The 27,948-nt window shown below is 39.3% G+C and overlaps 1 protein-coding gene across 1 annotated transcript; it reads left to right on the top strand.

Annotated features, from left to right (window-relative positions):
* The first annotated feature begins 1,366 nt into the window (after positions 1-1,366).
* On the top strand, positions 1,367-27,948 carry LOC139712894 (inter-alpha-trypsin inhibitor heavy chain H3-like). Its single transcript, XM_071624672.1, has 14 exons — positions 1,367-1,610; positions 6,732-6,889; positions 11,052-11,215; positions 12,246-12,356; positions 14,143-14,281; positions 16,702-16,959; positions 17,516-17,632; positions 18,370-18,541; positions 20,495-21,168; positions 21,834-22,191; positions 25,277-25,339; positions 26,051-26,164; positions 26,633-27,043; positions 27,565-27,948. The coding sequence occupies exons 1-14, from the start codon at positions 1,478-1,480 to the stop codon at positions 27,843-27,845; spliced, it is 3,153 nt and encodes a 1,050-aa protein (XP_071480773.1). The 5' UTR covers positions 1,367-1,477; the 3' UTR covers positions 27,846-27,948.

The following is a 27,948-nucleotide window of genomic DNA, read 5'->3' as shown; positions in this document are numbered from 1 at the left end:
GTTGAATGTGTGGCTATGGATAAACATTGAGATATTCATGGAATAGTTTCAAAGCGTAGTTCCAAGTAGAGAACATTTAAAAAATGATGGACTGCTGGAGTAAGGTGAATAACGAAATCTATTATACAAGAATAATTGTTGGTTCGAATGCTAGTTTTCAAGAAGGGAAACATTATGTATTTTTACTATATTTTTCTTCAGAAATACTGACGTACCAAACCCACCCCACCCCCCAATACACATTTACACGCTATCATATCATCTAATCAGATTATATACACTGCTTTTTTCCTTCACATATATCATGTATAAATATCATTGACAGAGTTAAACATAGAGCTTATTGTATGCAATGTTTTTAGTGGGAGTAATTATAATGCAGAAAGTTGACATGTTTGGAAAAGCTTAAACTCGTTAGTTTAAAACTCGTTTTAGGTGTCGTTTGTGTAATATATAAGAATTGGATATATTGTGAACTCGATCCGTTCAGTCTTGTAGAATAAACCTTTCTGAAATATTTACCAGGTATGCCAGGTATGTCGCGAATTTCTAAACTCTTACTTTCCTATCTTTTTTTTTCTCATAAAATAACTATATTTCTCGTAAAGTAACCACTTGCTACTTAATATTTCCATCCTGTTCGTTTCTTTTGTGGTATCTAACTTACAGCGACATTGTTTTCACTTAGAAACTATGGAAATAGATGAGACAAAATGAATATTTCGTTATTTCATACTATCCATTCTGTTCTTGAACTTCTTTTTAGACTGTGACATGCCAATTTTATTAGTCTTTTTTAGTGCTATGTATTCATGTAATTGTAAATTCATTTGGAAACAGAGGATTTTATACCGATTCATGCAATTCTAGAAAAGTTAAGTCATGCTCTTCTTCGATGAAATAAAAATAAAGATATTTTTAGAGCGCCTTTTCCACTGGATACGAAGCGTTAAATAAAAAATGCAGCATGTGATGGACAAACAGGGTTCTTGTTTTTATTTATGTTCAAATAAAGTAAAGGATTCATTATTCATTATTTCTCATGATTTATAGAACTAAAGTTCTCTCTCGCTCTCAATAAAAATGTTTTAAGGCTTTTACATTGCAACATGCGATGAAATGTTGGGGGTGTTTTCTTCCAAAGGGCTCCATTGCAGTAAAGATGCTTGTCATGCTAAAATGCAAGGGAAGTTTCATTCCGATGGCATAAACAATGAATTCTAGTCATGCATGATAACAGCAAATTAAAATGTCCCTGCATACACGCGCCGCGCACCCGCTCTGTGTCCATTTCCGGCTTGACGCGATCATTTTTTATAAATACCTGTTGGGAAGGCTGGTATAGGCAGAACGCCCACAAGGAGTCGGAAGCGGGCAAGTTGATCCAAATTTTCTTTTACTGCTGTCCTCTTTCAACGGGCACGAATTATACACTTGTGCTAGGTGACTCAAATCAACAGGGAGCTTTTGGCGGGCTATGAAAAAGATGAATTCTTTGGCATTTTTTGGAGCTCTTTTCGCCTTGGCCGCGCTCGCCTCTCTGGGTTCGTGTCTGCCGCCGGGTATTTCGGATGCCGATTTCCGTGACGATGATGTCGCTATTATCACCAGTAAGTTATGGCTTTCTTACATATTATTAGTATGTATGATGTCATTGTATTTCCTTCGCCTTGTGTGCCATGTTCCATTTCATGCCATTGTTCTCCATTTTACATTGTACGTCATCTTACTGAGTTTCATAATACAATATATCATATTGTATGAAGAGGTGACAGAGTATAGAGGGATTTGCTTAAACAATCTTTTCTATCAGATTCCGTCATATTGTATAGATGCATTTATATCACCTCATATTAATTATTGCTGTACACGGCATTGGGAAGTTGTTAAAAAACCACTGTGCAAAAGTTACAAAGGATGCAGAATAAATGTGCGAGATTGGTGCTTGATGTTGATTGCTATTCACAAAAGTGCTCTCTGCTTACCATATTTAACTGGCTCTCTGTTTAAGAAAGAATCAAGCTACAATATTGCATATTTACCTTCAAAATCCTTCATAATCTAGTACCTGCCTATTTAAACCCTTTGATTACTTCTTATTCGGCCAAATACTTACACAAAACACGATATTCTCAGAATAGCACTCTATCAATACCTTACCCGAAACCGAATATAAGAAACGTTTCGTACACCGAAAGCTTCGTTTTCAACAAGCAAGCTTGAGTAGCGTGACTCAAAAATTTTCTACCCCAACATTAGTATAAAACGTTTACCCATGAAGTTCTTGTTTGAACTGACAAGTCATGGGAAAGACTATAAATAATTCTTCACTTTCCTCCTTCTTTTTTTTTCTGCCGGTATGTGAAATATTGACAATATTTGTTGTGTCTCTACTTTACCATATTCTCTGTTTCCATCTGTCAATACCCCCCCCCCCAACAAAAGTACACGTTAATCTCATTAGGAATCGTGAAAGCAGCACGATTGAGTTGAAGAAGAAGTCTAAGGCATGTGATTTTTGGGGATATGGATTAAGATGATTAAACTATTGATGATCTTATGATATCTATCTGACTTTTACTCGCAGTTCCACCCATTTGTTGATTTTATGTCATATTATGTCTTCAGTTGACTCAAGTCCCGCCGTAGCATCTGCTACTGTTCTATATTCTCTCCTTAATTATGAATTTTGCAAGAAACAGTCATTATTAACGGTATACTCTGACTTAATGATAAACAACACAATGCACTTCATATTCATCGGAGCAGGTCGGAGTGAGAGCTGATATTATTGCATGGGCGTCACCAGGGGGGGGGGGTGCGTTGGGTGCGAACGCACCCCCCTTCAGATCCTTAAAAAAAAAAAAAAAAAAAAAAAAAATCAGTCTGCGAGCGACCTCAACGCCGGACGCTAAATAATTATTCTTTTCTATTTTTTTCTCATATTTTCAACCAGGGACACACACACACACACACACACACACACACATACAAAAAAAATCCTCGGCAAAAACAATTCGCACCCCTGGTTCTGCAGCACTGATTTTATACATATCTATTAGTATTCTACAGTGTTTACTATTTATCGACCGTACTGTACATCCGTACGATACGGAGCACTTATACACGTTTGCATGTACGTGTGCTACTTAAAGGTATGTAAACTCTATGTACGTTACTTCTGACCAATCCATATTGCCAGCCCTTAGAGAGCGAGCCTTAGCCTCATTAAAAAAAAAAATGAAAAAAAAATGGAGGGGCAAGCATATCATTTTGCCCACCCCCCCCCTCCATAATTCCAGAGACGAGAAGATTTTCTTATCTTTTTTTTTGACAGAAAAACAAAAAGTTACCCCCATAAAAATATTGGAGGGGCAAGCATATTTTAATTTTGCCCCCCCTTAATTAATAATTCCCGAAATGAGAAGATTTTCTTGCTTTTGAAAGAAAACAAAAATGTTGCCCCCATAAAAATATTGGAAGGCAAGCGCACCATTTGCCCCACCCCACATAATCATAATTCCCGCGATGAAAAGATTTTCTTGTTTTTTTGTTAGAATTCAAGAAATCTGTCCAATTATTTCACCCAAAAGCAGTGGCGTAACTACGGAGGGGGGGGGGGGGGGTGCGCCCCCTCCCAATCGCTGGTAAAAAAAAAAAAAAAAAAAGACTTACCGAAATAGTAGTTCAAGTGTTAGTAAACTGCTTTTGACTGAAAGGGTGATCAAGAAATAGGATTTTTTTTCTATGATTTCTTTTAACCATATTATAGTGTGAAACATTGTTAAAAAAGCCCGGACCCGACAAAACATTGTGATTCACCGTGATTCCTGGTTGGCATTCTGCATATAAGCAGGATGTGCGCAGTGTACTCAGTACATCCGAACGAAGAGTCACCAAATGTTGCGCAATTTGATGTAGAATGTACACCTTTGTACTTTACGCTTCGTTATATCAAAGCTAGATCATTGATTTTGCAGTGTTGCTTTACATACTAGTCTATATAAAAATGTCTCGCATTGCCAATAAAAAGACTTGACCTGGGCTAATTCCTAACTTTTCCATACACACACAAACAAACACGCACAATAGTTTAGGGGATAAAAGTGCAGATTTTGGACATCCTTTCCCCGCTTGGTCACTTCGACGCCACCTCGCTGGTCATACCTCCCCCAGTCATGAACATAAACCCACACCCTTGACTACCAGTGGCGGATCCAGGGGGAGGGGCGCACCGGGCGTCCTCCCCCCCCCCCCTTTAATTTCCAAAGCGAAAAAAAATAATAATATAGCTTCAAACGGCAGTTTTTGGACAGTAAAATGTCAAAATTTTCAAGCTCGCTCGCTCCTCTCGCTCGCATTTAGTCGTAATGCCATTCTCCTGAAGTTGCTGCCAGTAATTGCCGGCAGTTGCGCCTGGTGCGCCCCCCCCCCCCTTAATTTCCAAAGCGAAAAAATATAGCTACAAACGGCAGTTTGGGGACTGTAAAATGTCAAAATTTTCAAGCTCGCTCGCTCCGTTCGCTCGCATTTAATCTTTATGCCATTCTTCTGATGTTGCTGCCAGTATAATTGCCTGCAGTTGCGCCCGGTGCCCCCCCCCCTTAATTTCCAAAGCGAAAAAATATGGCTAAGAACGGCAGTTTTTGGACTGTAAAATGTAAAATTTTCAAGCTCGCTCTCTTCGCTCACTCGCATTTAATCGTTATGCAATTCACCTGATGTTGCTGCCAGTAATTGCCAGCAGTTCCGCCCGGTGCCCCTCCCCCCTTAATTTCCAAAGCGAAAAAATATGGCTACAAACTGACGAAGATTCTTCTAGGATCAAAAGCTCAGGCCCCTTAACTTCATATTACTCCATTGGCTCGCCACTATTGGATAAGCAGTTTTCAGCAGCTTTTTTCCTACATATAATAATACTGCGAACAAGTTAGAGTCAGCTTGACTCATTACACTTGTGCGACAGAGAAAACAAATGGAAGTATACTGACCTTTTCGGATGTCTATAACGTCTTATTCACAATCAAAGTTAATCATGCCTTCCGAAGTTAATGGTAAGCGAAAGATTGGATTTTGCAATTTGATGCTAATGACCATTGATTAGCCTAATTTGGATTTTTGTTTTTTTCCAAAGCGAAAAAATATGGCTAAGAACGGCAGTTTCTGGACTGTAAAATGTAAAATTTTCAAGCTCGCTCTCTTCGCTCACTCGCATTTAATCGTTATGCAATTCACCTGATGTTGCTGCCAGTAATTGCCAGCAGTTGCGCCCAGTGCGCCCCCCTTAATTTCCAAAGCAAAAAAAAAAAAAAAAAAAAAATGTGGCTACAAACGGCAGTTTTTGGACTGTAAAATGTCAAAATTTTCAAGCTCGCTCGCTCGCTCGCATTAATTGTTATGCAATTCTCCTGATGTTGCTGCCAGTAATTACCGGCAGTTGCACCCGTTGCGCCCCCACCCCTCCTTTATTTCCAAAGCGAAAAAATATGGCTCCAAATGACAGTTTTGGGACTGTAAATTGTCAAAATTTTAAAGCTCGCTCTCTTCGCTCGCTCGCATTTATTTGTTATGCAATTCACCTGATGTTGCTGCAAGTAATTGCCAGCAGTTGCGCCAGGTGCGCCCCCCCTTAATTTCCAAAGCAAAAAAATATGGCTACAAACGGCAGTTTTTTGTACTGTAAAATGTCAAAATTTTCAAGCTCGCTCGCTTGCTCGCATTTAATTGATATGCAATTCTCCTGATGTTGCTGCCAGTAATTACCGGTAGTTGTGCCCGTTACGCCCCCACCCCTCCTTTATTTCCAAAGCGAAAAAATATGGCTCCAAATGACAGTTTTGGGACTGTAAATTGTCAAAATTTTAAAGCTCGCTCTCTTCGCTCGCTCGCATTTATTTTTTATGCAATTCACCTGATGTTGCTGCAAGTAATTGCCAGCAGTTGCGCCAGGTGCGCCCCCCCCCCCTTAATTTCCAAAGCAAAAAAATATGGCTACAAACGGCAGTTTTTTGTACTGTAAAATGTCAAAATTTTCAAGCTCGCTCGCTTGCTCGCATTTAATTGATATGCAATTCTCCTGATGTTGCTGCCAGTAATTACCGGTAGTTGTGCCCGTTACGCCCCCACCCCTCCTTTGTTTCCAAAGCGAAAAGAATATGGCTCCAAATGACAGTTTTGGGACTGTAAAATGTCAAAATTTCCAAGCTCGCTCTCTTTGCTCGCTCGCATTTGATTATTATGCCATTCACCTGATGTTGCTGCCAGTAATTGCCAGCAGTTGCGCCCGATGTGCCCCCCCCCTTAATTTCCAAAGCAAAAAAAAAAAAAAAAAAAATATGGCTACGAACGGCATAATGTCAAATTTTTCAAGCTCGCTCGCTCCGCTCGCTCGCATGTAGTCGTTATGACATTCTCCTGATATCGCTGCCAGTAATTTGTCGTTTCACACCGTCATTCCATAATCCATTTATAGGGGGTACAACCCCCTCCGGCACTTCCACACCTTTTCCCCACCCTTGCTCGCTCCCAAGATTAAATCCTAGCTACGCCGGTGCCCTTTCCCCGCTTGGTTTCCCTCAAAAAAACAGTAAAAGTCTAGGGATTGAGAGCTTCCTATGTTCCAAATGTCTGTCCAAAAATCTCGTAAACATTTAGTGTCAAAACGCACCCCTCTTGAAAAAAAGCTGGTGACGCCCCTGTATTGTCTCCCCCCCCCCCCCCCCCCCTTACAGGGCCGTTTGAAGCCCCCAAGGAAGACCCGGATGCTGAATTGGACGATGGGGACCTGCTGGTCAGAGAAGAGCGAGGAGTCGCCGGATTTTTCTCGGGTTACGGATCCGGCGACTTTGAGTGGGAGTCAGAGCCCGTAATAGAGACACCTGTGCTCACGGTGAGTAGTCAAAGAGATCGCAGAGATCCGTATGCATGTTTTGGATTCTTCTTTCTCTCTCTTCTTTTTCAAATCATCTCCCCCCCCCCCCAATCTCTCTCTCTCTCTTGGATCGCCATCTCTCTCTCCCTCTTTCTGTCCGTCTCATTGAATTTCTCTCTCTCTCTCTCTCTCTCTCTCTCTCTCTCTATATATATATATATATATATATATATATATATATATATATATATATATGATAATACCTCTCTTTCTCTCTCTCTTGATGGAGATTGACTCAAACGTATAGCTGGTATACGTGCAGATCTATGCTTCTCCATCTATTACAATACTACATCGTCGTCTGCCTATTACCTATCTTCATACTTTTTCTCCTCTTCCAACAATCCATTCATCACTATACTGTCAATATCCACCGCTACCAAGCACCATACCGCTTGAAAGAAAAAGAATTGAGAAGAACAGGACGACGACAACGAAAAAGAAGAAGAAGAAGAAGTACGGCTCTATGTCTGCTGCCTTCATAGATATCATGACGTTTGATGCGGCAGCAGTGGGGGCGAGTAGTTATGGTTTTGGTAATAATTAGTCGAACAAAGTGATTATCACCCCACGTCGCCGTTCGCGTTGACCGCTGCAAGGATAAGACTCGCATGTAAATTCATAGCAATTAAATATATAAGGGAAATCAAAGTCAGTCATTATTACAAGCATCTTGCCAAACGAAAACACATGGGTCCAATTTTTAATGTTATCTTTCCGACCATTTTAAAAGGCAATTTTGTTTTACCACGAAAGTTGGATGTACATATTGTTCTCTCGCATGTGTGCAAGAACGAGATATCGCAGTAGAGACTTCGCTAATTTCCAGCGCTCCGGAAAATAACACAAAGTAGGGGGTGGAGACGGAATTCCTCCAATTTAATAGTGTAACCAATGCATTCCCTTCCAGCTAATTAGCATCTAGGTGTTAATAAATCACTGCTTGTTATTAGTAGCCGTTTTGCTGTACAGTTCTTTCCGTCGACACGTTTATCCCGACTTCCAAATCTCAGGATACAGATAGTCCGATATTAGAGCGTGGGAACATGCGACAAGAGGTCTGGACAAACTTTGACGCGCGAAAAGGGTCAAACTTCTTTCTTACGTCACACTAGGGCATGGAACTAGAGCATTATGGCCATAGCCAGCAAGAGACTGTGAACGTCTCCGGATGATTTTCAGACTTTTACATTTGAATAACTATAAATTGGTTATACTGCATGGGTACATAGTTTCATTAATAGTGATTGGGATGAGGAATAAGAATGTTTTCGAAAATTAAAACAGATCACAATGAACAAGTATGATGACATGGCAGCCTGGCTATAAAAATGCATGAGTAAGGGTTCAAGGAAGCACAACAAAAGAAGAAAGCATTCATAAATTCTACGCAGATGAACTTGTTAAGCATAATTATGGTATTGTAATGTATTACATTGCGACATTTCTGAATTATGTGAGGCTCCTCTGTCATCAGCCCTATTCCCAGTGTAATTTGTTTTGGGTGTTTCAGAGTATTGATTTCTCTGCTCAAGGACCGCAATAAATTCCACAACATGGAACTATTGAGTTGTGTACTCCATGACGTAGGCCTAAACTTATAAAAATCGTCTGGAATGCCCCTTTAACTTTTCTTGAATCGAAGTCCTGTGCCACACCGGGTCGATGTTGGCTTTAATGAACAGAGTATCCAATGAGACAATGGATAAGAAGAATTTTCAATAACGTCTGAAATGAAATAAACCGTCATTAGAAGTGGACAAGTTAACACATTTTCGCAAAACATGATATTGGCAGCATTAACGTGCATGTGCATCAGATGAAATGGCTAGTTATGACGTAATTAATGACGTAACATTAACTTTGGTATGTACATATATTATGTATACACGAAAAATCAGGATTTCGGTTTATGATTACATGATAAACATTTTTTTATTTGATTTTAAGTTAGGGTATTGATTCATAACAGATAAAAGAAAAAAACAAAATCAGGAGTCTATTTATTTCAATCCAACAAGTCCCAGTGAAATTATTAATATCTCCAAATCTTTGAATAGCTCTAAATCTTGTGGTTTTGATAAAATAAGTATGATATTATTGAAAGAAATAGTTTATCCACTCGCAGAACCGTTAAGCCATATATTTAATCTTTCTTTATCACAAGGTATTTTTCCTGATCTGCTGAAAATAGGTAAAGTTAATCCTATTCATAAAAAAAAAATGATCCTCATGAAATTAGTAATTATCGTCCCATTTCTTTGTTGCCTAGTACATCCAAAATTTTAGAAAAAAATGTTTATAATAGACTTCTTAAATTTATTAAAAAGTATGATTTACTTATTCCCAATCAATATGGTTTCATAAAGAATTATTCAACTGATTTAGCATCAATACAAATTTATGATAAAACTACGAGTGCTTTTGCAAATAAAGAACATGTGGCAGGTATATTTTGTGATTTGAGTAAGGCATTCGATACTCTTGACTATTCTATTTTACTCTTCAAACTTAGTCATTATGGTATTCGGGGACAAGCACTTTTATGGCTTAAAGATTATCTAACTAATAGAAGACAATATGTCACTTTCAAAGGTTGTGAATCTGATCCCTTTTAATCAAATGTGGTGTTCCTCAAGGCTCAATTCTGGGCCCACTATTATTTCTTCTTTATGCCAATGATATCATTAATACATCCTGTCTTCTCTCTTTTGTTTTATTCGCTGATAATACCAACATATTTTATTCTCATAAAGATCTTAAGATTTTAAATTATACTTTAGATATTGAAATTAGTAAAGTATCTAGTTGGTTTAAGTCTAACAAACTTTCTTTGAATATAAAAAAGACTCATTTCATTTATTTCAAACTTCATTCTCATAATGAAGATACGCTGATACATATTAACATTAATGATATCCCATTAGAAAAGAAAACGAATTCAAAATTTCTGGGAGTATATATAGATACAAATTTGACTTGGAATGAGCATTTGCATCATGTTATACGTATTTGTACAGGATCGCAGTTTCTGGCTCATACTGATTCTTTATTTCATGAGCTTAAAACATTGAAGGTTTTTGATTTGAATATTATTCAAGTAGCAGTAATTATGTTTAAATATATACATGATCAACTTCCATCATCGTTTGATAACATGTTTAGGTTTAATACTTCTGTCCATTCGTACCCTACCCGTATATGTAGAAATTTCCATCTTTTGAATCCCAAATTATTAGTGACACATAAATCTATAAGACATTCGGGTCCGGACATTTGGAATAATCTCCCGGATAATATAAAGTCCTGTTGAAGTATTTATTCTTTGAAAGCTTCACTAAAACAATATTTGATACAATTATATTCTCCAAACCAATTAAGCTAACAAATATTTATGGTAAACGATTGTCATCTTATTGTCAATCTCTATTTTCTTCCTTCAACTGCATCTTGCACTCTCACCTGCAACAGCACTGCACTCATTTGATCACCTTCCTCCAAGAGAGCTGTGTCGTTGGATAGTCATTTTATGAGGCCTTCATCCATTTCAAGCTTAATCGCTTACGATGGTGGTCTCCTGCATTCAATGATCTCTGTTGTTTACTGAAAAAATACTGTATATCTTATTGTATGTTTCTGTGTATCTACATTGCTCAATGCAATCATCTATGTGTATCTATTTAGGTACTGTTATCGATTTATTTCACTGCACTTGTTATTCTTTGTCTTAGTACTTTTTGAAGTTTGTATTCAAATTATATTTGATTGAATGCAGAAATAAAAAACAAAAACAAAAACAAAACAAAAGAAAAAACAAGCAAACAAACAGAAATTATTTGCTTGTCTGACTGGAGATCATTGCAATTCCTATTATCCGGGGCATTTTTCATAAAACTTGTCATCAGTGACAAGTTGTCATAGATGTGACAAGCTACTGAAATCCTTGCATCTGACTGGCTAAGAGCAAATTTGTCATAGAAATGTGGCAGTTGTCACTGATGACAAGTTTTATGAAACGGGCCCCAGATCTCGAGTTTATGACGAATTCTTGCTTGGGTTTAAATCTAGTCTTTGTCCCCCCCCCCCCTTTCTCTTCCCACGTCATTTTACCCGCGTGAAGTTGACGCCCGAGATTCTGAAGATCTCTGTGACGTCATACATCACGGCGCGTTATTCGAGCACGGAATTTCGGAGCAAGCTGAAGAACATGAACAAGAACCACAGTGCAGAGGCCACCTTCACCGTAAAGATACCCGAGGATGCTTTCATTAGCGCCTTCTCCATGTAAGTCCTGGGGGAATGTTCCACAAATATTTTGGTTTTGGTTGAGAAGGGGTTTCAGGCGTCCACCATTTTTTTTTTTTTGGGGGGGGATAATGAGGAAAAGTCTCAGAGGAATTCAAAGTTTATTTGATGAAAATTGGTTTTGAAATGGCTGAGATATCCAAAGACAAAGAGGTCCTAATAAAAGATGGGTCCCATCTTTTATTAGGACCACTTTGTTTTACTTTAATTTCTATGATTATGTAATCCTGTGAGACCCTTTTGTTTGTGCATACAGGTACTGCTTCATCTTCTCAAAGTCTCTATTAACCATTTGCAGATTAAAAACAAAACATTTTCAGTGCTTCAAAATAATTCTAAAAAGTCAGTAAGGGATAGGAACAACCAATGTGTAACAGTTAATCAGTACAACCAATGGTAAGTGTTACAGTGTAAATATAGGGCCTATAAAATGTGAACAATAGTTTTATTAAAACCGTTTCTAGAATAAACCGTCTACAGTTATGGTTTATTGAGAAAATTAGCGATGAAATTGTATCTCTTTATATGTTTGTGGCTTCATTGCGATTTTTTTTTTTTGTATGGTAGGATGTTTTGTGATACAACTCATACAGTATACATTTGCATCAAATGTGATAACTCGAACATTTTTGTAATCAGTGCTTCCAATGGCAGACAGTGGCTTTAAGGTAGAACATTGCCAGGAGTCGCGGAAAGTTTGTTTGTCTGTTTGTCTATTTTTGTTTGTTTGTTTGTTTGTTTGTTTGTTTGTTGTTTGTTTGTATTTTGTGGCGTATTTTGTGGGACTGATGAGCAGATAGGGGATGTCAAAGGTGAATGGTATACGTCCGCGTTGACGGGAAGAATCTCCGAAGGAACCTTAAAGTCATCGGTTGTGTTAAGATTGTTGTTGTTATTTTAATTTTCCCAGTTTGGGGGAATAAGCAGCTCCTTACCCCCCCCCCCCCCCCCCCATTCCGCGTCCCCTCTATACTCTGACCTGATCTCTCCACGCCCCCTCACCATACAGGACGATAGATGGCGTGGTCTACCACTCTGAGGTGAAGCCGAAGGAAGTAGCGCAGAAGGAGTACAACGAGGCCAAGGCCAGGGGTCAAACAGCAGGTCAAGTAAAACAGAGGTAAGTCATAGGAGCCGGGAGAAATATTTGACATTGTCTCTGGAATTCCCTACCAGTCGGAAATCGATGAATCATCTATGATAGAAAATCATTTCATTTTTTATAAATCATGGACAGATCAGAAAAACTGTCGGATCAGGATGATCATTGTTATTTTTACCGGGCTATTTCCCCTTGTTTGTTTTGTATGTAGATTTATGTCTTCTGTTTTGACGGAAGGAAAGTTCCCGAAGAGGTCATGACCTCTTCGGCACTACACACAAAGTTTCAGAAAATACATCGATATGTCCTCTGAATGTGTGTGTGTGTGTGTGTGTGTGTGTGTGCACAAAAGTGTAACATGCATGGAAATGGCAATATTTTGATATCCAAACTAGTGAGGCGAGTCTTCTTGGGCCCGAGAGGCCAGGTATTTTCTTGTATTTACTTTCTCTTTAAAGTCCATAGATATTGAACATGTTTAGTAATCTTTAAAAAAGAAAGGTTTGATTTCTTTCACAGTCTATTCTTGTGTACATCAAAATAATGTGTGCCCATAGAGGCAGCTGTCCATCCTTTCCCACCTCTATTCTTTTCTTCTTATTCCTGCTCTTCTTGGGCACACATGCGACATGTGATCCCTGGGTTTCTGTATAATGTACATTATGTACATCACACAATGTTTCACTCCCAACATATTTTTAGGGTCTGTGCAATTTTGTATTTATGACTTTGCATTTTTGATATATATTTGCTATAGTCAGACGTCAGCATGTTTAAAAGATTCAATGCATTAATAGTATATTGTAATGTTCTATTTTTATAGTCTCAAACATACCTCTTCATTTCATTAGTATTTCAGTCTAATTAGTTACGATATATCGTTTGATGATTTATCGAATTGTTAATTAATTATCAGTTTGTTTTTTGTTTGTTTGTTTGTTCGTTGTTGTTTTTTATATATGTGATCTGTTTGTTATTCTTGTCGTGTAATGCTCCGTTATCTTGCCAGTGGAGGAAGATTTTCTGTATTTTTTAAATCAGACAATAAATGATTGAATTGAATTGAATTGAATTGAATTGAATTGAATAATGAATAGTGCTTGCATGATCTCGAAATATAGGCCCTATGTAAAAACGCATGACGATGGTCAAGCCAAAGATCAGATTAGAGTAGGCATATACCTCTGACTTCGGAATAAAATGAGGGCCCCTCGCGCATTTAGAGCGTCCATACACGGTTTAGAATGCTGCTTTACTCAGCACGGGCAATTTGTTTTGGTAAACATGGCAAGCGATTTGCAATTGACAGCGTTGCATTTCCTGTATACGTGCTAGAGGTCATGTCTATACTGCACGCGAACATGTACTGAAACGAAAAGAATAACTCCGCCTGCAGATGCCAATAGACTTAGTACATGCACTCGTGAAAATCTTGTTTGCTGGTTCACATGCTACTATGTAACAATTCGATCTAATTTAGCGGCACTGTAATGCATGAGACTACTGTACGCATGCATATACTCATAATAGGCACATAGAAGTGCTTCACAACGATAATGAATTTTTATACTTGCGAGCAATACACACACAAAATGACGGATAACCTGTCTACAGCGGCCACCTGTCTGTAACGGCCACACTGTTTATCTCCCTCTGGCGGCTGCTATAGACAGGTTCTACTGTATATAGATGTATAATATTCCTAGCAAAAGAGAAAGAGGGATGACATAATTCTCTATGCTTTCTTTTCCTCTGTCTGCTTGTTTGATGTTACATAATGATAACGGTGTCGATTATGAATTAGCTCTTCAGACTCAACCAAGTTCACGGTGTCCGTGGCAGTGTCGGCCCGCACGTCTGTTGTCTTCAACGTCACATACCAGCAGCTGCTGAAGAGGAAAAATGGCTTGTTCCAACATCGAATCCATATTCAGCCAGACCAGGTAATATCTAACCAACAATGCCACACTCATAAACCACTATAGTAAATAGATAGCGCCCGACAACATGCTTCATGTGCTGAAGTGGAGTACAGCGAAAACCGCAAATATCACATGATAGCAATAGGGATTAATAACATCTATAATAGCAATATACTTGTACATTTTGTTATATATATATCATATACATCATGCATAAAATCTGCCATTAACTTGACAAAGCCCTATGGTCGAAGATTCGTTAAAACGTCTTTCACGGAGTTTCCTAAGAGATATCTCACTTAGCGACCAATGTTTGCGAACGTAGTGAATTTTAGCGAATTTTAGGTTTTAGGTTCAGGGTACGCAAACATTATCTTGTAATCAAATTCGCAAACAGTTTTCGTTGTCGCAAAAAAAAATTGTGAACATAACATAAAGATATTATTCAGAGGGGAAGGTTTAGGTATGAGTTTTTTCTTCAATTTGTCTCCCTCTACAAATAAAATTTGTTAAGATCGCAACTGCTGCTCTGTAAATTAACAAACATGTCGGAAAAAAGGGGGAGACAAATTGAAGAAACTCATACCTGAATTCTAAATATGTTCAAAATTTCTTTGCGACAAATTGCGACATGTGAAACTGTTTGCGACAATTAAAACTGTTTGCGAGTTTGATTGCAACTGTTAACAAACTTGATTGCAACTTTTTACTAGTCCTAGACGAAACCTAAAATCGCTACATTCGCAAACATTCGCCGCTCAGTGAAACACCCCCAGTAATCACTACTGTGTGTACCAAAGTCTTCTCAGACTGCGAGCAGAAACCCTTTGTTGTTAGTTATGTGCATATGTATATGTATATAATATATTATATATATATATATATATATATATATATATATATATATATAATAGAGAGAGAGAGAGAGATTCATATGTTTATGCACTGTTTTAGAATATAATCATGATTATGTATAATCATGTACATAACGTATATCATGTGTGTGTGTGTGTGTGTGTGTGAGTGTGTTATATGAGGAAAGAGAAAAATGGTGCATGTATCTTTGAAATTTTTACCCCTTTCACTGAACATTTTTGTTCGAAAAAGTGCGCGAGATGAAAAATACGTCTCCATCGGAATTGTCGAGAATGCGTTCATTAATTCGAAAGAAAATGTGATGAAATTGAGCGGGAAAACATACATTATATTTTTTCTTTGTTTTCTAATATTTCATCATCTGTCACGCTCCCTCTTTCAATTTCCATCTCTCTCTCTCTCTCTCTCTCTCTCTCTCCCTCTCTCTCCTTATTCCCTGTTTCACAACCCTCTTTGTATGAAGGTTTTAGGAAATCATAAAAGCCCTTCCTAAGCTATTTGGGAAAGACAAGATTGACACGTGGGATATCCGGCAAAATGGGCTTTATACGTATTCATATACTCAGTACCTATGTATACATGAATACATATTCCTACATTTATATGTATATATATATACGTGTGTGTGTAGATTTATATATATATATATATATATATAAACAATGTATATGTATTTATAGGCATGTATACGTAGTGTATGTATTTAAGCCCATTTTGCCGGATATCCCCCACGTGTCAATCTTGTCTTTCCTTCCCATAGCTTAGGAAGGGATTCTGTGATTTCCGAAAACCTTCATACAAAGTGGAGCGTATAATGATGTACTAGATGAAGTAGTACGCTTTTTGAATGTTGATCTCCGTCGGTAATCGTTGAAATTCGCTCGAACTTGAATGATTGCTAGAACAAATGCAAATCTGCTGAAATTGGGCGAAAAATCTACTTTGTACTGGGGTAAAATGCGACATCTAAACCCATCAAGACTTAAGTTATGCGGTCCCATTACATAAACAGACAGATAAAAATCCAATTGTAAAGACTGTGCTGCATAAGAAAAAAACCCAAACAAACGAACAAACAAAGAAACTGTGTTCCCATCCTAATTTCACATACTCTATACACATTGTTATTACTCGCGCATTTTTCATATTCGATTTGTACAAGACATGTTATGATTCATCCTCTTATTCATATCTCGTTGCATGATATCAAAGATAAGAGACCCTCATCATTATTCTACCACTCTTTATTACCACTATGATAATTGTTTTCATGATCATTTCCGTTATTTCATTGTTATGCAATTACAGCTGCTATGATTGCAGTGAGCGTCATTACCTTAAACGAGCAGTGAGCATTGGTTCAGTTTGGTGCAATACGGAAAGATTAAACTTTAAAATTTAAAGATTAAACTGCTGTCACATATCATTTTTTTTTTAATGTGGAGAAAAACATTAAAATATTGATTTATTGTGAATCTTTCTATTGTTTGTTTTTATTTCATTTATTTCTACTCACGTGCAAAATGTAACTCTGGATTCTTCTACTTTTCATTTTCGATTTGAAGGAAGTTCCGGACGTACGCATCGACGTCCATATAAGCGAGCCGCAGGGCCTCAAGGAGGTCGAGGCCTTCTGGGAAATGTCAGACAGCGAGGACCAGAAGAAACTCAACAACCTGACGACCATCGCCACGAGGTCGCGCTACTCGCGCATCGTGTTCGATGTCCGCGGCGAGGGAGCCCTCATAACCCAGAACGGCATCGTGGGTGAATTCGTCGTCAAGTATGACGTACAGCACAACGTAAAGGCGGGCCACCTGCAGGTAAAAATAGATAAACAAACAATCAAATTATCGATAAAAGAAATAATGTAATAAAAATACCGCGTAGGTAGAAATGTGGTAAGTCTGTATGGTAGTGTGCGTTATTGTGTTCGTGTATAAGTTACTGAGTTGGTGTGTGATGACCAACTCAGTGTTCGAAAAACTTAGTGATGTGTGATGACCAAGTCAGTGATCGACCAACTCAGTGGTGTGTGATGACCAAGTCAGTGGTCGACCAACTCAGTGGTGTGTGATGACCAGCTCAGTGCTGCGGTAATGACCAAGTCAGTGGTGTGTTATGACCAAGTCAGTGTTCTACCAAATCAGTGGTGTGTGATGACCAAGTTATTGTTCAGCCAAATCAGTGGTGTGTGATGACCAAGTGAGTGGTCGACCAGCTCAGTGGTGTGTGATGACCAAGTCTGTGATTTAGTGTGTGATTTGATGAACATTCGTTGCAATTGAAGGCCTGAGCAAGAGTATTGCTTTTTGTAATGAAGGTAGCATTAATTTGTTTTTGTTTTTTGTCACAACACCCCTCTTTTCTCCTTTCCAGATAGTCAATGGATATTTTGTGCACTACTTCTCACCTACTGAATTACCAACAGCGAGGAAGAGTGTGGTCTTTGTCATCGACGAGAGCGGATCGATGCAAGGAAATAAAATACGACAGGTTAAAAGAAAAGTTTACATTGTTTGATTATACCAAGCATGCTAATGGCAGGTTACACCCCTTTAAATTTCCTCATATTCTTTCGTCTCTTCTCGACCTCCTCTTTACAAGTTTCGTTTTTCTAGTGCTTAATTTCCTCGTTACTGTTGTCATTCTTGTTGTTCCCTTACTTCTTTATCGTCTTCCAATTTATATTTTCTTTTTCTTCTTCTTCATCATCTTCTTCATTTTTTCATTCTTGCTCCTCTATTTTCTATTTTATTGTATCTCACACGGCGTTGCAATCAAACCAGAATATGTAAATGTATATAATATGCATATATATATATATATATATATATATATATATAGGTGGCCTGTGCCATGTGCTCCTGCTACATTAATGCTCTAATGAAATATCTGCACGCTAAGCCAAACATAAATAAAGCAAACATAAATTCTACAATCGCAAATCAAGCTAAGCCTGAATCCCCTTCACAACCCTTACCCTAACCCCAAGTCCTTGGAGAAAAAAATAAGACCAGATCAATTTTTCACCGTCACATAAATGATATAAAGTTCATACTATCTTCAGATTTAGGAGAATCCAGTGACGTTTACTAACACTGGCATGCAGACCAATTCACAAATTTTGGGGAAGTGATTTCACAGTAACTTTCTTTACCTCTTTATTCCAATGTTACTCACCCCCACACCTCCCCTCCCCCCCCCCCCCAAAAAAAAAAAAATGAAAACAGACGAAAGAAGCCTTCTCCACAATCTTGGATGATGTGAGAGACATCGACACATTCAACGTCGTGGTTTTTGAGAACAGCGTGGAGGCCTGGCGGGACAATCAAATGGTTCCCGCAACGGAAGAAAACATAGCCGATGCCAAGAGATATGTCAAGATGATCGATGCCAGTGGAGGTACGTTGAGCACCAACTCAGTACATTAAGTGTAAGAAGCATGAAAAATAGACAGACGTGTAAAAATTGAGCTTTAGATGAAAAGGATGAATTAAGAATCCATGATAAAGTTTTGCTCCACACATACACTGTACGTGCCTAGGCGCGCACACACATACACACGCACGCACAAACACACAATATGTGCGACGTCCTAGTTCTCTTGAATTCGTACTCGGTAATATGATTTGAGAAAAAAAAATAGATGTTCACAACCGAATGAACATAAACGGCTGCTGAAATTTCTGTGAAATACTCAAGCGAATAAACATTGAATACGTGTAATGCCTAAATTTGTAAGAAGGATACTATTACTCATCCCATTTTGAGTGCGTAAGGCATATATCTAAATACTCATTTTTATCTCATTTGTCGTTACTATTATGATGGTAAGATCAATCATTTCTATATTCACACACCACGATAGTCTAATAAAGTACACGCCATCTTGCTAATTGGAATTAGAAAAGAGAACGTTAAGAAGAAAAAACGGCCATCACCCTAACAATGTAACAATCTGAGAATAAAAATCGGCCGAGCAGTTCAGTTGCCAAAAATATATGTGAATTCAAAACAAACCAATGTAACGTACTTCTTTAGAAATAAATCTGAAAATTAGATTTTCAAAACAATTCTGAAGCATTAGAGATTCAGACCATAGATTGTTGAGACATGAAACGTTGAATCTTTACGCAAGGGTCAAAATTCTTACCTTGCTGGTATTAAAACCATGTTGTTGTTGGTTTTTTAGCTCACCTGAGCCAAAGGCTCAAGTGAGCTATTGCGATCGCCCTTCGTCCGGCGTCCGTCGTGCGTCGTGCGTCGTGCGTCGTGCGTCGTGCGTCGTCCGTCGTCCGTCGTCCGTCGTCCGTCGTGCGTCGTGCGTAAACTTTTTACATTTTCATCTTCTTCTTGAAAACCCCAAGACCGATTTTCATCAAACTTGGCAGGTAGCATCCCTAGGGGGTTAGGAACTCAATTTGTTAAAATGGGCACCATGCCCCACCCAGGGGGCCCCCAGGGGGGCCCAAACCCCCAAAAATTAAGGAATCTGTAAAAATCTTCTTCTCTAGAACCAGAAGTGATAGAGCTAAGTTAATACTATGAGTTAGTACATTGATGACTGTAGTTTCAAGTTTGTTCATGGCAGAATCAGGGGTGCCCCCCTTGGGACCCAGGGGAGGGGGGTGGGGAAGGGTTCTAATGGGGCCTAAATTGTACATTTTCATCTTCTTCTTGAGAACCCCATGACCCATTTTCACCAAACTTGGCAGGTAGCATCCCTAGGGGGTTAGGATCTCAATTTGTTAAAATGGGCACCATGCCCCGCCCAGGGGGCCCCCAGGGGGCCCAAACCCCCAAAATGAAGGAATCTTTAAAAATCTTCTCTAGAATCAGAAGTCATAGAGCTGAGATAATACTATGAGTGAGTACATTAATGACTGTAGTTTCAAGTTTGTTCATAGGAGATCCAGGGATGCCCCTCTTGGGGGTAGGGGGGGGGGTTGGTTGGAAGGGTCCAAATGGGGGCCTGAATTGTACATTTTCATCTTCTTCCTGAAAACCTCATGATGGATTTTTGTCAAACTTGGCAGGTAGCATCCCTAGGGGTCAGGATCTCAATTTATCAAACTGGGCACCATGCCCCACCCAGAGGGCCCCAGGGGGCCCCAATCCCCCCAAATTAAGGAATTTAAAAAAAATTGGGCCCTTCTTGTACATTTTCATCTTCCACTTGAGAATGCCTGGTCAAATTTTGGTAGAGCTGTGAATAATTTAGATTAGTGACTGCATGAAAGGTGAACTTGCGATACTCAGGTGAGCGCTAGATTTTACATTTTTCTCGGCTTCATTATGTCATTTTATGAGAGTTTTGTTAGAAACGGGTCACATGTTAATGCATTCATACTCTAGGTACAAACTTTTACGGAGGTCTCTTGAAAGCTGTCCGTCTTCTGGACGAGCACACGGGGGAAAACAGTCTCCCCTTGATCATCATGCTATCGGACGGTGCGCCGACATCGGGCGAGGTCACGAATACTGCTGAAATCACTTCCAGAATCACCAAGATCATTGAGGGACGCATCTCCGTGTTCAACATCGGGTTCGGCCATGGCGTCGACTACAACTTCCTCGATAAGCTCTCGCTCAACAACAACGGCCTGGCGAGGAAAGTGTACGAAGATTCCGACGCGGCCCTGCAAATGAAGGGTTTCTACGACGAAGTTGCCAACCCCCTTCTGTTTAACATCAACATCGAGTACAACAACAACCTCATAGACAAGGACAGTCTCACCAAGTCTTCGTTCAAGGCGTACTACGACGGCACGGAAATCACCGTAGCGGGAAAGCTGAAGGATGAAGTGATCAATGCCGTGTGGAACAAGCCGGACCAGCCCACGGAAACTGTGGAGAACCACGACCCGGCTACGCCGGCGGGAAACGAAACGATCCTCGCCTCGGCAGCACAGCCTGCCGTGCTCTCACTCGTTGACGGGAATGAGAGCAACGACCTCCAACTGGACGTGACGATAACAGCAATGTCCCTCGATGTCGGCATCGAATTTAACACTTCAGTACCCGTTGACGTAAGCTTCGAGATAGAAAACGTTACATCATTGCCTTGTATAGAATATTGTGCTGAGCAGAAAATGGCGTGTAGCACATTTTCTTTTATTCTTTGAAATCAGTGGTGCGAACCAGGAGAAATCTCTAAGAGCATGTCCCAAAACATATGGTGCAGAAATGCACCCGCTGATTTCCCAGACCTTGTGATATGCGCAAGTGGAATGAAAATAAAATACATGTGTATATAAGTTTATGAAGGATAAAGACGTTTTTCCAGCATTTACGTCAAAAAAGAAAAAGAAAAAAAAAACTTCAAGTAATAATGGCTTCCAGGATATCACAATGTATAGTGGCCGAAAATTCAACAGGCCTATATCATTTGCCTATGTTAAGGATAATCCATGACAAGAATTTACGAATTACCCTGTCTATCATTAAATTGGCCATTGAAAAATAAACTCAATACGATTGGTGACTGCTGAGATAAAGCACCCACACCATGCCATCACATACCGCACCACAGGGCGCCACGCCCTATCGTATCAAACTCCAGTAGGCCCTATTACCATACCATGTATACTTACCTGTGAAGCTATACGTCTTGGCACTTTATATTATCAAGCAATACCGTACTATAATATCTTGTGCCTTGCCAATACTGCTGTTTTTCCCCTTCCACGGACAGGAGGAACGAACTCTGAGTCGAAACGAAGTCGACAACTTCGCCCAGCGCCTCTGGGCTTACCTTTCCATTAAGAATATTCTGGACCAGCGGAAGACGACCAGGAACCGAGCGGCCAGGGATAATCTCACCGAGCGGGCGCTCAACCTCTCCATGAAGTACCATTTCGTCACCCCACTGACGTCGCTGCTTGTAGTGAAGCCCGAGGAGGATGCGGTCGACGAGCCCATCGATGGCGGCGAGGACGTCGTCGCGGAGGACGAGGTGGCCGACGTTGCCCAATCACTAAGCCCGCAAGCAGCTCCGAATGTTCCAATACAGTCAAGGGGGATGTTTAGTGGTGGGGTTGCGAGGAAACAGAGTAAGACTTTGGATTATGTTCTTTGTTTGATCGCTTGTTTTGTTTCTTTCATTGTTCCTTGTTCCACATTTTACAAGTAAATAAAGAAAATCGCTACAGATATAAATTAAGAAGAAAAAAAATGTATTTCATGCCGAAATGAAATAAGAGATGGTGCTTGGATAAATTCTTTGTTCAGATCACTCAAAAAAAAATTGGGTCCTGTGGAAGTTATTTTCAAAGCAGATGCACTGGATCAAAGAAACAAAGTCGGTAGAAATTCCACCCCTAGTGATTAATATAATAGAAGAGCGTCAATTATGATTACATAACGGAGTTATACGTACAATAACTCGCTGTGGTGATTCACACAGCATACTGACCTTGGAAGTGCACTGCCAATGATGCGTTACAAAGTGGGCCAAAGGAATAAATGGCATTGATAAATTCAGGTATATGTGTAAGCAGAAATGTAAACTTTGGCCCACATCCACAAGGGTGGTTTAGATTTGGTCCATAATCAAAATTCAGACTTGAAACATGCGCGTATCAACGGGCGTTTGTTACCGGACGTACGTCTGTCGGCGTACACAATCTGTATAATCGTATTTACGCAGAAGAAATTTGCACAAACTATGGTCCAAGTTTAAACCACCTTCGTGAAATCGGGCCAAAGTGGCGCATGGATTGAAGACGTGCTAATGAATACAATAGTACAACTATTGTAATCATACAACTTACTGAAACTGAAACTGAAATAGTATTTAAGAGCATGCATGTATATATTTGCACTGTAGGCGCAGATTGAAAGGACTTGATACCACGACATAACGGTGTGAATTTGAGGTTGCTCCTGGAGCTAATAGGGAGCCATCATTTGTGCATTTGATTTACTCCGTACACAAGGAAAAGACAAGCAGACGTGCTAAAAATGCATATATATATATATATAGATTATATATGCATATATATATATCTTCATATAAGTGTTTCTTTAAGCGAAAAGCCATACTGATGACATGTGACAGAAAGTTATATAGATATAGCATACAACTTCAGTTATCAAGATTTCATGTAAAGAGGACAGATATGATGGCGTTATTTGGCATTATTCTAATTTCACAAAATGCCTTTTGAATGGGTGTATTGTACCTGTGCACACTGTCTGTGGCATCGTTGGCCTATTAATCATGATTATTAAAATTCATACTGATAAGATAAGAATGGTCTACTGTCTTGAGATTATACAATTTTGCCCATTGTTAATCAAGTTCAGTCTTGTGCTTGCAAGATAATACAACGTTGGGACTGCAGTTTTCTCGCCATATGCCCATGGCTTCATTAACAGCATGGAATATTGTACCACATACTAGAGGTCAACATCCATTTGCACTACATAGTCCCTTTACACTCCATGAGCGCAAAACAGTAAAAATATGATTCTGGTTATGGAATATTATGTCATGTACAGACGAGAACAATGAGGTAAGAAAGAAGCTTATAGAGATGGTATGGTTTTGATTGAGATGGGTATCCGGGTTTTAAGCTTTTGTGAGATACTTGTATAAAATATTAAAGAGCATACAGTTCCAAGAGGAATTAAAAGTTTATCTGATGAAAATCAGTTGTGAAATGGCTGAGATATCCAAAAACAAAGCAAAACAAAGTGGTCCTAATAAAAGATAGATCCCACCTTGTCATTGGACCCCTTTGTTTATGGATATTTCAGCCACTTCAAAACCGATTATCATTAACGAAACGTTTAATTCTTCTTAGAATTGTATGTTTGTTTTTTTCACAATCACGTAAACTTATTTTGTACCTTAGCGAGCACTTTCGCCTCCTCCTGGTGGCTTTTTCAGACTTCGTCGTAGATGGCAGTATGACTCAGTCTGAAGAAGCCACCATTAAGTACTCACCAAGGTACAGAATAATTTTACGTGATTGTGAAAGAAGAACATATTTCTCTGAAATCACCGATCAGATGAACCTCATCCAGGATGTATGTTCTTTTATATTTAATATAAGTGGTTTCTGTATAATTAACTTGCAAAAAATTAAAATTCTCATCTCAACCGAAACTATGCCATCCTTTTAAAATGATGAGGTATGCTTACTTGAAAAGCGAAGAAAAAGCTAGGTTGCAGATTTAGATCTCGAAAATCTCACCTTCTCCGTGTTCCAGGGGGTCATTCCTTGGTCCCATGTGGTTTATTTACATCATCTAGTTACATCAAGATACGAATGCAATCACATGCAAATGCACACATATTAAAAAAAAGCAACTCGCGGGTAAAAACAGTCGTGTTCGGTGTGAAGTACTCCTAACTATCATGGCTGGTATAAATATTAGTACTTTAACAAGAGGAGCATAAAAATTCAATTCAAACCAGCAGATGAAAAATTGAATATGAAACCAAAGGTCATTATTCGTAAATTGCGTGAAGTTATTTGTATATGTCCATCTTATATCAACTTCTTTTTATTTACCTCAGATAATTTATTTCCATAACAAACACTACCCAATATTACCGGAAGCAAACTATAGCTTTGTTTATAATGACCCCCTGTGAGTAGTTCTGATTGCAAAATTGATGAATGAAAAGTATTCAGCACAAAAAGCTAAAATGAGATAAAGAGCACCAGAACGGATGGTCAGAAGAAGAAACCACAGCATAAACTGGGTTATTGGTTTCGTTGACGGCAAAAGACCAATGAACACCTCACTCTGGATACGCTGTATAAAAGCGCTGTGGTGCCAGTGTCAAAAGCTGTATAAGAAGTGCGATCAGTCACTGTGACAATTTTTTGTTTGAAGTTATTCTCACTGATTCCAACGATCCATTGCAGTTTTATGATAACACATGACTAATGCCACAGAACTCTTTGAAGTTAAGTATGAAATCGTTAACATATTGCTCTATGATTATCTACTCTTCGTCGGTCATGTTTGCTTATCAAGATATGGTCATATTTATGCTCATGACTTTTGCACTAAACTGAATGCATCAGTAAAAGTCGATTCAAGTCCAGTGAAGATAATAGCGGAATTTATGCGTAAACTGGTCTTTGATGACTTTTTAAAAATAATAATTGTTTCTTGCAGGACCCTCAAGCCCACCATTCACTTCCTATGTCCTAAGGGGACCTCAGGCGCCTTTGTCTTCAGGTAAGAACGAACAATTAATTTGATACCAAAACGTAGAAACTCTCCGAAGAAACTGACTTCCCTTTAGAGGTGTACATCAATTTTTAATGCCCTTCTGGAACCCGCACACACAAAAGCATTTTATCTGTATACGCTACTTACGGGTATTTGTTGGATTGAGTTTCGTCATTTTGTCTGATGCTACGTGTCAAAATCACTTTTCGTGATAATCGCTTCTTTCCCGAACGCTATCAATTTCTTGGCAAAATGTACATGTCGTATGTACATTGCTCTGCTTTTCAAGTTATGGCATCATACCTGGTAATGGTGACGATAGACAGATAATCTACCCATATGTTGTTGCTTAAATAACTGTAGGCCTATCCTTTTCATTCTTTTTTGTTTCAAATTTTATTCTTTGAATTCATATAACTTAATTAAATCTCAAGTCAGTTTCATACGGTAATGATTTCAACCAATCAGTCTTCAAGCAATCAATCAGTCAGATCATCGTGTAATCAGAATATGAAAATTATTCTGGATACTATAGGACATGATATATTCTTAAACTAACGGCAAGGCTGTCATGAGAAGCCCTTCACTGGATAGTAACTGTTGATTATTGATTCAACAAAGCTATAACTATTCATTAGATCATTAGAAGAACCAAGTTGACTCCTATTAATTGTCATCGATTATTTGAATTTGGTTTTACTTTTTTTCTCTCGACAGCTGATAGTGATCCGCACTTTCTCATCAAACTCCCGGAAACCGATGTCACCGTTTGCTTCGACATCAATGGCGATCCCGGCGATGTCTTCAGTCTCCTGGATGATCCCAAGCTCGGTGGGTCTCACTCTCGAATACCGATCTTCATGTCCTGTGAAGATAGTCTTCATTCCTGTCTCAGCAGTGAGCAGGGCCCAATTTCATAAAAGATGTTAGAATAGCAACTCTTGCTGGAATGGCGACTTCTAATGGCAATCGGGAAGCTGGATTCTTTTCCTTTCCATGACAATTGCCGTTCCAGCAAGAGTTGCTATCATATCATTTTTTATAATGTGAAATGGGGTCCATATTTGCCACACAGCTGTCCCTTGTTTGCTGATTACAATGTATGTCAGGAACTGTTATCAAAGTAACTGTAGGTTATTTATTCTTGTTTTTATGCAGCTTTACGATGATTCAGAGAAGTTACTGTTTTGTTTTTGTGTATTTGTGTGTTTGTTTGTTTATTTATTCGTGTAATGAGAGCTCGGTAGTCTTGATACGGTGTAAAAATGACAAAACTTTCACTTGTCTGAATTGTTTTAGGACTCACGGTTACGGCGTTAGTGATTCCAGCTGGACGAATGGCAAACCAGTCTGAGAACGTCAACGGCCAACCAGACGAGCCGGTGCGAACGTACTTCGGCCAAATGAGGGTCGGTCTCGGGAACGACCGCTATCTCCTCCTCACCCCCGACTTCATCGAGGTTAGCACCGAAGCCTTCAGGCTGCGTTGGGAAGACGACCTCACCTTGAGAGTCGGAGACTTCGTCGTGCAGGTACGCCACAAGCGTCACGTGATTATCAGCCACGGGGACGAAGTGGCGATCGTCATCATGTTGCATCGCGTGAGAGCGCACGATCCCAATGACATCATCAAGGCTCACAGAGTGACCCATTTTGGCTTCTACGTCGCAGAGAGGCGTGGTCTTTCCAACGAAGTTCACGGGCTGATCGGTAAGATGGCATCAGATTTTTTCTTAAGTTATAATTTCAGTCGTTTGACGGCATAATGTCAGTATTGGAAAAAAAAAACTTAATTTGTGGCACATAGTTCATTTTGCCCATGTTCCGATAGAATGTAGGGTGACAATATTTATTGGCCGCGCTTACTACAAACAACAACAACAACAACAACAATAAGCAACAACAACAACAAAAGAAAAGGAAAACAAGGAGTTGGACACATTGGTAGACTAAAGACCTTGTGTTTTTGTTAGGAGAAAGGGACGACGTCATCTTCTCTTAATCTGCTTTTATTTTAGCTATTTATCGAAGGGATCTGACCACAGAAAATGGCCACCACATGCATATTAATGTACATTACATCAGCAATAGAAACGAAACCTCTACTGCAAACAAGAAAATGCACGACTGCATGAAGTGGAATAAAAGACAGACTTATGGTCGGAATCGATTACCTCTCATGATTCAATTCCTAATTTGTCCAATCCCTCGACTCCTTTTTCACCATCAAGGTCAATTCCAACAGAAGAAGGATGTTCTGGTGTCCATCCCGACTGAAGTCGATCAGGATGGCGTCGATGCCATGGTCATTGCCGACAGCGTCAACGCGACGCTGAGCATAGACAAGCGCAGCGTCAACGTCATGCGGAAGATTCGTCGTGTACCCTTGATCAGAGACTACCAGGACTGCTGGTACGCAGCCGACAACGCAAAGGGTCTGATCGAAGGAAACTACGCAGACTACAGACTTCCCCACCTTATGGCGCCTCTGAGCAGGAAATTCAACGTTTGATCGCAGAAGTCGTGATATCCAAGGATACCCAATCCGGCATTTTTCTTAATCATTATTTTCTTCATCCTTATTCTTTACTTAGGAGCTTATTGCCTTCCATCAA

Source organism: Diadema antillarum, unplaced genomic scaffold (assembly GCF_040938485.1).
Source record: "Diadema antillarum isolate AM-2024a unplaced genomic scaffold, OU_Dant_1.0 seq00001871_RagTag, whole genome shotgun sequence".
NCBI classification, from domain to species: domain Eukaryota; kingdom Metazoa; phylum Echinodermata; class Echinoidea; order Diadematoida; family Diadematidae; genus Diadema; species Diadema antillarum.
Note: the sequence above shows the minus strand (reverse complement) of the source record. Positions and strands in the feature narration are given on the sequence as shown.